Source organism: Camellia sinensis, chromosome 10, assembly GCF_055761805.1.
Source record: "Camellia sinensis isolate YWXY chromosome 10, ASM5576180v1, whole genome shotgun sequence".
Lineage (NCBI taxonomy): Eukaryota > Viridiplantae > Streptophyta > Magnoliopsida > Ericales > Theaceae > Camellia > Camellia sinensis.
This window is the reverse complement of record NC_138970.1, coordinates 129,323,047-129,334,083: the sequence shown is the minus strand read 5'-3', so window position 1 is coordinate 129,334,083 and position 11,037 is coordinate 129,323,047. Positions and strand designations below refer to the sequence as shown.

Here is an 11,037-nt window from a genome sequence, read left to right as displayed (position 1 = left end):
TAACTAATCAGTCAATTTTATCACTTAATCAATCTAACTTAATTAACTGATCAGTTAGACTATTGGTTAAAATTTGTTAATTCTATATAATTTTGTACGATGAGTTAGAATAGGATGTCTAGTTTTTTGACACACCCTTACATATAACCACTTTTAAAAAAAATTTAAAAAAAAAAAACCAACACAACTTAACAAATAAAATAAAATTAAATTAAAAAAAATTGATCAGTCAATTTTATTACCCAATCAATCCAACCCAACTCACTTACAAAATGTCTAATTTTTTAGTATACCCTTATACATAATCACCCCTATAAAGAAAAAAAAAAAAAAAAAAAAAAAAAACCAAACTAAAACAGCTTTGGAAGGAAAAAAAAAAAAAAAAATAATAATAATTTCGAGGCAAATTCGACCTCAAATTCGAGGCATCAATCATTTTTGTTTCCGACAAATCCCTCCTTTAACTCCGAGGCAAGACAATCTTCACCCAATCACAATCCATTTGTTTTTCTTTTAGAAAGAAAAAACTTCTCAGCACATTGGTGTAATTATTAGTATATGAAATGAAACTCACTCCCCTCCTTCATTCATTCAGACTCCTTGTTATGTTAGCTAAGATCGATCAAAACGAACATCTTCTTTTTCTCTATCGTCGTCCCTGCGAACCCTAGCTTTTCACTCTCTCTGTGCTTCGATCAAAGCTCGCATTTTTAAACTTTGAGCATGGCTTCCGGATCATCGGGTCGTGACAACTCTGCTTCGAAAGGGTTTGATTTCGCCACCACCGATGACATTGTTTGCCCGTACGAGGACTACAACAATCAGGATAATTATAATGGAAGGCACTCCGATTCCGTGAAGGATCCAATTCTGCTAAGGTATTGTTCTCATATGCTCGCTATTTGTTGGTTTGATTTCGAGTCGAAATTGGGTTGTGTGATTGGTGGTTTAGGGTTTTTGGATTTTGATTTGGATTAGTGAAATTATACTTTCTGTTTCATTTACTTGAATGGAGAAAACTCTTGTCGAATAACAATTAACATGGTATACCGTGGCAGAATTGGATCCGATCGTGAAATCGGAGTGACTTCCATCAGAATTATCTTGATTTGTGATGGAAGATAGTATATGCCAGATTTCTGTTCATGGGGTTTGTTGTTCTGATATTTGTAGAGATAAAATCTTTAGTCTAACAGCAAATTTTTTAGAACACAACCAAATTAATTAATCGTTCAATGAAAATTTTGAATTTGCTATTTTTTTTAGCAATCCTAAGGTAAATAGGTTTATATGTTTGTTTCTTTCAAATTTCCTTATTTAAAGGGTTGCTTTTGAGAAAATATGATCCAAATGAACAAGAAAACAATCTGATCTCTGTCCAAAACAATGTGATATGATAAACAATATACAGAAATGCAATAATCAGCTTAAAACTTGTGGTAAATAGGCTTATATGTTTGTGGTTCAAAATTTGTTACTTTCTGTAGTAACATGAAAAATATATGCTATAATTCATGCTTATGTTTATGCATACGTATTTGTTGATGTGGTTTATTTCCCCTTAAATCTAAGCGTGTGTTAGGTTGTTTCTTTGGTTGTTGTTACTAATATGTCTAAATTTATCATAACGTTTTGGGTTTTAATTCGACTATGACCTGTGTATGCATGTCATATTTGTGATTAGCTTTGAAGAACAATGCAGTGGTCCAGAGAAAGGTGACTAGCTAGAATTTGGGCCTGGAGTTCTTCTCAAGGCCTCTCGTTTCCGCGCGCACACAAAACTATCTCAGTTTGCTTCAATACTGAATTTTGCTTGTTGTAGGATAGTGTTGGGCAGCGGACCTTGGTTATTTACTTGTAAAATGCATTGGTTTCCAATTGGGTCACCCTAAAATCCATTTTATTTTTCACATGTTAGTAGTCTGAAAGTCTCTTCTCACTGCTCTGTGGATACCTTTACTATAGTTAATGTCTGCTGGATTTGTATGTGAGCCGTTTTGTTTGTTGAGTTAGTCTTTACCATCCTCATATTGTTTACGCAAAATATTTTTAAAGTTAACATTAACATTGGTGGTTCAGTGCAAGTTTTCTTTCCTTCCAAGACTTGCCAAATTCCCCCAACCCAAAATGGGAAAATCACCAATCTAATTTTATGTGCATTGCTGTTTCCTGCTTCTGATCCTTGAGATTGAAACTCTTTAATGATGGCTACTGCAACCGTCTCTTTTGCTGGTCCACGTTATGCTCCAGAGGACCCCACTCTTCCCAAGCCTTGGAAAGGGCTAGTTGATGGTAAAACTGGTTATCTTTACTTCTGGAATCCGGAGACCAATGTCACTCAGTATGAGAAGCCCGCTGCCTCTTCACACACGGGCTCAGCTCCACCACAAAAGCTGTCTGCAGCACCTGTAAGTTCTTCGGTTCAAGTTGAACAATCTTCTCATGGACATTGTGACAGTATCTTCAACGATGATGACGATAGATATAATGGAGGTAGCAATAGTGGGTCTAAGCTTGATACAGGAACACGAAGTTATCAGGTCTGTGTTCTACTCATGTTTACAAGCTTTGCTTTTTTGTCTTTATAGTTTGTTCAGAGAGTCAACCAGTAGTGCTGCTATTGATGTCACTCAGGTTACCTTGTGAAATATCTAGACTTGTGAACCTATCAACCTGTTGGGAGGTTGGAAGTTGGATGATGATTCTTGATTTAGGCTTCTGTGCCCTGATTTTGCTTTGCTTGAGGTGTTGAACGGTGGTCATATATAATATATATATTCAAAAAAAAAAAAATTCCAGTTGTTTATGGATAAATTTTACAGTACAGGACCTATGTTAGTGGACTATACTTGGATAAATTCTAATTTACTTCAGCAGAGTTTTTATAATGTATTAACATCTAAGTGGATAATATACTATTAGTTTAATAATTTTCGTTTCCTTTGCGTCCTCTCTTTATTTGGTTGTTGTCTTCACCCTTTTTGATGAGGTGTATTTATTGCATCTGACTGTTTGAACACCCATAACTGGCTCAATTGACATTGTGCAGTGGCTCTTGGGAAGTGCCTGCGTGGATTGAGTGCTCTTAATATTGATGCACTTGGCTTCCATGAATATATCTAGTTGATTTTTTAAATGAATCAGTGTAGAGCTGATTTACTGACACTAGGCAAGTGAACTAGGACGGGCTTTGATTTTGTTGAAATCATTGCTTGGGAAACTATGCACAAGAATTCAAAAGGGATTAGAAACTTTGTTCATAAAAGCATGGGTAACCATTACATTTGTGTCACCTCGATGACTATTAATGAGCCCTAGGTTGATGATGTTAGTACCTCAGACATCTTGTTCGTCTATTTCTTGAATTTATGCCAGTAATTTTAATTTAGTTTGACGTTTTGGACAGGATTTTGTTCTGTGATGAAAGCCAGGATACACCACACTATGAAGTCCTTGCCAAGTTTGGTTTTCAATTCTTGTTGTAATGAAAGTTCTAAATTTATCACATCATTTTTAGTTTTGCAATGGGTTGCAGTCACATCTACTTTTGAGACAGCTAAAATGTTGTGTTTGGTGCAAGTTGTGAAAAACTTGCTTGGGAAAATATCGATTTTGGTAAATATGAAGTGTGTGTAGCTAAGAATTGAGGGGTTATCTTTAAATCTTTAATTTGCTTTGGTAGAATTTATGCATTAGTCCATGCTTCCACTTCCTTCTGTGATGGTTTGGTCCTATTCTTGTTGGCTTGCTAAACTAATTGCTCTTATTTTGCATTAGAGTGGGAAAGGTGGATCAGATCATTCTCAAAATGTTCCTAATGAGGAGATAGGCGTTGGACATGGAGGGTCTTCTGGCAGAGGTTATGGCTTTTGGCTGTTGGAAATGGCCCATCTGTCGAATCTTATCGCCGTCAGCATGAAATTACTATTAGTGTAAGCATCTAACAATATTTGTACATTACGTTGCTTACTTATAATCTGCAATATTTTTGCTTCTTAGGCATTCCATTTGATTGAACATTGGGTTCTGTATTTTACTTTCAATATTTGAATCCTTGGGTCGTCGCTCATGATGCTTTCTTTGATGATTATGAAGACAGAAAGGTTCTCAAGTAGAACAATCTTGTTTTCAGTATAGAATATTACAATTAAATGTAGTTTATTAGTTTACAACAGTATGATTAATTAAGTTGCACCCCCAGACTTCGCTTGCTCTTTATTGGAATTCTTCTGGCTCATGCCTTTTACACTAGACATGCATTTGGGAAATTCAGAAGTGGCATTATTTCATTGTCCATGGTGTTTTAGGATCTCCTTCAATTTTCCACTATGTATTCCTTTATATTTTCGTTGTGCAGTTTATATTGTTGTAATGGATTAGGGTGTTTTTGTTTCAATTTTCATCAGGGAGATAATGTACCCCCTCCTTTAACATCATTTGAAGCTACTGGTTTTCCTTAAGAGCTTCTTCGAGAGGTATGAATTTCTTTCTATATTTGCGACTCTGTATTGGCCAGAAGTCTATGCAAGTTTACTTTGATATGTGATCTTAGTGTTTTCTGTGAAAACTTTTGTGATTGCTGGAGGTCTGATGTGAAGCATCAGGACTTAAGTTCATTATTTTCCATCTTTACGTTTTGTCGCAGGTGCGATATTTGCTCCAAGGAGGAGCTAAATGTCGTACACTGTGCTACCCCCTTATGAGGGGTTTGGAGTGGGATTGTGTACTGTAATTTGGTCAATGTTGCTTGCTTAATAGATTATATAATAAGAAATCATTTTACATGTTGTGTGAAATGTACTAACACTACAACAAAACTAACTATTTACGGCATGTTTACGGCATGCATTAAATGCATGTCGTAGTTAGTACATTCTACATTTTTTTTTCGCAAGCCGTTAATGTTTTGTCAATAATAGCATACATACCATGTAAGTCGTTAATTCATATATTTATGGCATACAAAAGTATGTCGTAAAAAATATATGTTTTCACGACTTACAAAAATATGCCGTAAAATATTTGTACTTAAGACGATATACATTTCATGTTGTAAAATATTATAACTTTACAGGATATGCTAATGAATGTCGTGAAAACTTCTTTAAAAAAAAAAAAAAAATTCAATTCGATTTTTTTTGACATGCAAAAGTATGCCGTGAAAATATACACGGCATACAAAAATGTCGTAAAATATTTGCACTTAAGACAACATACATTTCATGTTGTAAAATATTAAATTTTATATTTTTTTTGAATTTAGCGATTTTTTCAGAAAATTAAAAAATATTTTCCTTCTAAGTATATGAAAATTATTTGAATTTAAGAACTTAAAAACTTATGCCACACTCCCTCTCATTTTAGATCCATTCCTTTTTTTGTCCCAAACCCTCTCATTCTCTAGAGAAATTATATTTTTATTATAAATAATAAAAACAAAATTCTAGATATTCTTAACTATTTATAAATTTTTAGTGGATATGAGAAATTTTTATTTTTATTGCCAATAAACTAGAAATTGTAGTTATAATCTAGATTTTGTTTAATACAAAAATATTTTATAAACTTATATCACTATTTACATCATTCTCATACCTCTCTCTCTCTCTCCCCATCGGCATCTCACACAGACACACGAGCACCACCAGCGACCACCACCAGCCATTGTTTCTCCGATTCAGAAACATGAACACATCTCCGGCGGCAGATTTCTTCTACGGCGAGGTCGTTTGATTCCGATTTCTTTGTGAGTTCAATTTATCGTCTCTCTCTGTACACTCTCTTTCTCTACATATATAAATCATTCGTATATAATTTCTAATTTGTCTGATTATTTTCTTAATTGATTATTTTCTCCATAAATCGTTTTCTAATTTCCGATTATTTTCTTAACTGATCTGTAGTTTAAATTACACAAATCCAGATCTCTCCTCTCATTCACCAAGTAACTAATTCGCACTTTGAGAGAGAGAAATGAGACAGCGATTTCATATTTGATCGAACATTGGTTTGGAGGAAATTGAAACCCTTAGATTTGTCTGGAATTGTTGTGTTTTGTTGCTTTGTTTCTGCATCGATTCACCGAACTGCATCATTCTCTCCTGTGGTTGAAGAAAACTCATTAACAAATTTTTAATTCTATTTTTTTTTTGTCTTTTCAAATTCATAAAAATAAAGGGAAAATTATAAACATTAGAACAAGAGTTGAGTTTTTGAATGGGTTAATACCAGAAATAACAGGTTGAACACTGTTGAGGACCATGGTAATGGCAAGAAGGTAAATCAAATGAGCAACAGCTTTTTGCATGTCTTTGCTCTCTGTGAGAATGACAGCAAAATGGTTTCTAGTAGTCATTATAATTGACATGAACAATATCCCTATTAGAAGAGACTCAGTCACTGTTACAAAGACTCAGTATTTTGCTGCCTTGGGATGTTTTGATCCTAGCTCATTTGAAACCCTAACACTGTCATGAAGGAAAAAAAATTAAATAAATTGTTCAAAAGAAACCAAGAATGAAAATTAGATCAATACCTTGCAATGAAATTTGATAGGGAAAGTAAATGTGTCAAAAGAGAATCCATAAATGCGACATAAATTTTTTCACAAAAGTGCATAGAATGCGGCTAGGATATCCTACTATTGCATGCATTCTGGGTATTTTTTTTGAAAATTTTCATCAGTACTTAAAAAAAAATTCAAAAGATCGATACAACACAATGGAATTTGAAAGGGAAATAAAATATATATGTGAAGAGGAGAAAAAAAAAATGCTAGTGAGGGATATGGAATTTTTTTTTTTTTTTAAAGTATACATGTAGTCAGGATGAATGTAGTGTTTTAATCCAAAGCTCGTTTGAGGCAGGATGAAAAATAAGTGCAACTCCATGGGGTAGGGGAAGATTTTATGAAGGGATTTTTTAGGATTCCAATGGCTAAAACTTTTCAACAAGATTCTGGATAATTCTAAATACACCCACAAAATTTCTCAATACACCCATTTTATGAGACAATTCCCCAAATAGTGGGTTTATTCAATATTGCCACTAATTACAAGTGTGAACCCTATGAATAATAATACAGTGTAGAGATAGGAAGGGGGTAATACCAGGAAGGAGGTGAAGATAGCAAAGAAGGCCTCGAATCCAAGAATAACTGAGTACCCAACACCTTGATTTAAAACTGCTTTCCCTCTGAAGAAACTGTTCTGTCTCACACAACTGTCCCCCGTGCTTGAGTAAATACTTGGCGGCGAACACAAACAGCGGACAATTTGGCAGAGAAGAAGCCATGAAGCCACTGCTCTTCTCCAACTTCAACTGTCAGAGTCTGGCACTTTGTTTGTGTGGGAATTTATATACACAGAGGAACTGAATTGCTTTATTGTGACGGTATACACAATATGGTTCTAGTCGAACTATGAAAGTTTCTCTCGTTGCTTGCTATGAGAGGCATGTCTTGGATGGCATTGATGCTTTCAGTGGTCACTCTCTTGGGTTTGAATTATATATATAAATATGTATATGTGGCATGTCAATTATATATGTTTTTTCACATTTGAAAAATAGATTTTTTTTTATTGCCCAAATTAGGTTCTTTTACTTCTTAAAAAAGGAAAAATGTGTGCGGTATTTGTCCTACATTGGAGCAGATACTGCTTGAAGGTTAGACTCTTTTTTTTGGGTGTTTGGTCAGTTTGACCCTTAAAAAACCCGTGGGTGCCCTTTTCCTTCTCTGTTAAAAATACACGCTGATTTTTATGTTATTTTTGGTGGTTTTATGGTGTATTTGTATTTTTGCAGTTTTTGACTCTTGCTTTTCGACTGAAGTTTTGCCCAATGGGTTGTATCGACTCTATTTGCATGAGATCATTACTGAATTACATGAAGCATTCCCAGAGTCATCCTTTGTCGCATTCAATTTCCGAGAAGGTGAGAAACGGAGCCAGTTTGCTGAAATTTTCTTCCTGATTTAAAAAAAAAACTCATCTTTTATTGGTTTTATAATAAGGATTTTCTTCCTGATTGAAAAAAAAATTGATGAATCAAATATTTATGAAATTTATTCTACTTTCAAAATTTTGAATAACGAATCAAAGACTTATGAATGTGTTAGAGCATGTACATCAGCCTCAATAAATTTTGAGTCAAATTATAACTAAAAAACTATTTTTCTATTTTAGCTAGCATTTTTTGTATGTACACACTATATCAGATCTTCTATTCTAAAATTAAATTTTATAAAATATTTATTTTGTATTGTTAAAAAACAATCAAAGTAGTATAGGAGAAGTTAATTTTGTATTGTTATATATATGCAGTTTCATATTAAAAAAAAATAAAAAAATTGCGCTCAGTAGTATTTTTCTGCCCAGACATCGAAAGTGTTTAGGATATATCTATACAGTTTCATATTCCTATAAAATAAAAATAAAAAAAAAAAAAATTGTGCAGCAGCTGATTGTCTAGCAGGATGTCCGGCTGGATGACAGACAAGATGTCAAGTCAATAAATGATAAAATATTATATACCTTGTGAACAGTGTATCTTTACATGTAGTGATATACTATAGTAAAGTTAACCAAAAGCTAGTTTAGAATAATATGTTGAGACTGATGAAATAAGAATTTTATAATTTATTAACTATATTTAACCAAAATTTACATTGGTTGAGACTGATGTAGATGCTCTCAGATTATGATTTGTTAAACATTATATTTTCTAAATTGAGTCCAAAACTCATAAAATTTTAAATAATTTGAATTCAAATTAAAATTTTGAATTTAATTTATTAATTGGAAAATGAGTTAGACCCCCAAATTTTTTTTCCCCCCTCTCTCTCTTACATGAATGGTTCAGATCATTTTAGACGTCATAAAGATCTAAATTTGTGGGTCTTAATCATTACTGTTATTAATTTATCACTTTCTCAAAAAAAATAAAAAATAAATAAAAAATTCGGGTGAAGCGGTTGGTTTCTAGTCCAATTAGGACCCGTTAAGATGATTGGAGTCCTGCACCTTTTATCTTCATGCACAGTAAAAGCATTCAAAAATAAATAAATTAATTAATTAATCAAATTTAAAAAATCAAATTATCATGATAATCCTAACTACATAATTTCATCATATGCTATATTTTTTAATTTATATTTGACACTTATTTTTTTACAATATGATGAAATTATTAGATTGATATGAAAATCATAATTACATAATTTTATTATAATTATTCTTAAAAAAACAAGTAGTATATATTTAAAATAATTATTGTCATCTGTTTTTTCAAAAATAAATATAAGAATATTTATAATTACGATTGTCCGATCAATCAATTTTTTCGTTCTAGATGATCTACTTAGAGAGGTAAAAGATGAAATAAAGATCCTCTATTTAAATCATTCCTGTTTTCTAGAACTTTTTTTTTTTTTTACCACAAAATGTGTAACTTTATTATAAAATTTCATAATATTAATCACAAAATGTGTAAATTCGCCATAAATTAACATAACAAAAAAATATCATAATTAAGTTATAAACTCTTGTAATATCGATTACAAAATTTTAAATATTTTATTATAGCAATTTTAAATATTGATATTTTATTATATCAATTTTAAATATTTTTGTATAACTAATATTATACAATTTTATAATAAAATTATATATTTTGTGGTAGGGTATAGCATTTCCCTATCATGATATTAGAGACAATCATCATTGTTGTGATAAAGAGGGTGACTTTAAACAAAGGACGGGAGAGGGTTCGAAGTTCATCTTAGTGGGCCCTTTTTGGATCCACAAAATCTGGACTGGGCGGGTCTAGTAATTGTGTTTTCAGAGAAAAACTCGTTGGATTGTAGAAAATTTACCAGAGTGATGATAAAATCCTAATTATGCACTGATATGTCCTGAGATGAAGATGAAATGAGATGAAGATGAACTCAAATGACGATGAATAGTGAAAATGGGTCAAAGAAATTTGTGAGGAAGGAATGGAAAAGATTTTCGCAGAAGATAATGAAAGCCTAATATCGATAGTGAAGATGATTGTGAAATCCTAATTCACCCGTTCTCTTGCTCGTGAAGATGGTTGGATGTTTGGAATGGAACTCAGTCGTCGGAATCCAATTGAGTGTTCTCAGTTGATTTGTGAAAGGTATTTTGGTCCAAGAAAGAATTAAAAATGCGTGCGTTCTAGTTGAGGGACCTGATGCATCATCCATTTTTTTGGTGTCCTTTATCCTCTAAATTATTATTATTATTATTATTATTATTATTATTATTAAAGACTTTAAAAAAATTTCCTTTTTTTAAATTAATGATTTTAATTTGATTTACTTATTTATAAGCTCAATATTTAATAGGTTAATGAGTGAATAAAATCTAAATATTTAATTTACTGAAAGTGTCAATGTCATATAAATCATTATTCTCTGTAATCCAAACCCAAACATAAAATTGGACATCTTTAATTCTGTTTCGTGGACAGTGATTCTCTCAATTATTGTTTTAGATGTATTTGATTTTGTGAAATGTCTTTTTACCCCTCTCAACTAAAATTAGGTATTTGTAAGTGATCTTTCAACTAGTTTTTCTAGACGTGTGTGAGTGATTTTCCGATCACATTGCCCAACTCAGTATTCAGCTGGAGAACACTGGCAGAATAAATGACACCTAGCTAACCTGTAACAGAAAGAGAAGATTCCGGCGATGGTTTGTTCACCCGGGGGCATTCCGACGATCAAGTCAGTATATCTCTCAAAGATAATCAAAAGTACTTAACTCACTACACAGAATATAAATTGCGCACCTTAGGCCCATGAGGGTGCCTCTCTTTTATAATTACCTCAATTCTAATCCCAATAAAAGCCTGACTTCTATGGATTCCTCTTCAGTACTTACTTTGGACTCTTCAAGAGATAAAGATAAACTCTCTAAGAGCTTTATCCTTATCTGGGCTAAGTCTCTTCTTTATTCTAAGACTCTTGTCCCTTATCTCTTATCCGCTTATCTCGGATTCCGATATCTTCGGAGA

At 32.6% G+C, this 11,037-nt stretch overlaps 1 protein-coding gene across 9 annotated transcripts in view; it reads left to right on the top strand.

The window, feature by feature from the left end:
* Positions 1 to 523: 523 nt before the first annotated feature.
* Positions 524 to 11,037, top strand: part of LOC145788804 (DEAD-box ATP-dependent RNA helicase 46-like) — a 31,657-nt gene continuing 21,143 nt past the window's right edge. Inside the window, exons 1-4 of one of the 9 annotated variants that reach the window (XR_014342588.1) lie at positions 528 to 2,540; positions 3,778 to 3,932; positions 4,381 to 4,475; positions 7,804 to 8,449. Coding sequence is in view for 5 of the 9 variants with exons in the window: in XM_082892279.1 (XP_082748405.1) it covers positions 2,202 to 2,540; positions 3,778 to 3,932; positions 4,202 to 4,307 (600 nt within the window). In the remaining 4 variants the exon portion in view is untranslated. The other 8 variants (XR_014342589.1, XR_014342592.1, XM_082892281.1 and 5 more) reach the window with 8 other exon arrangements.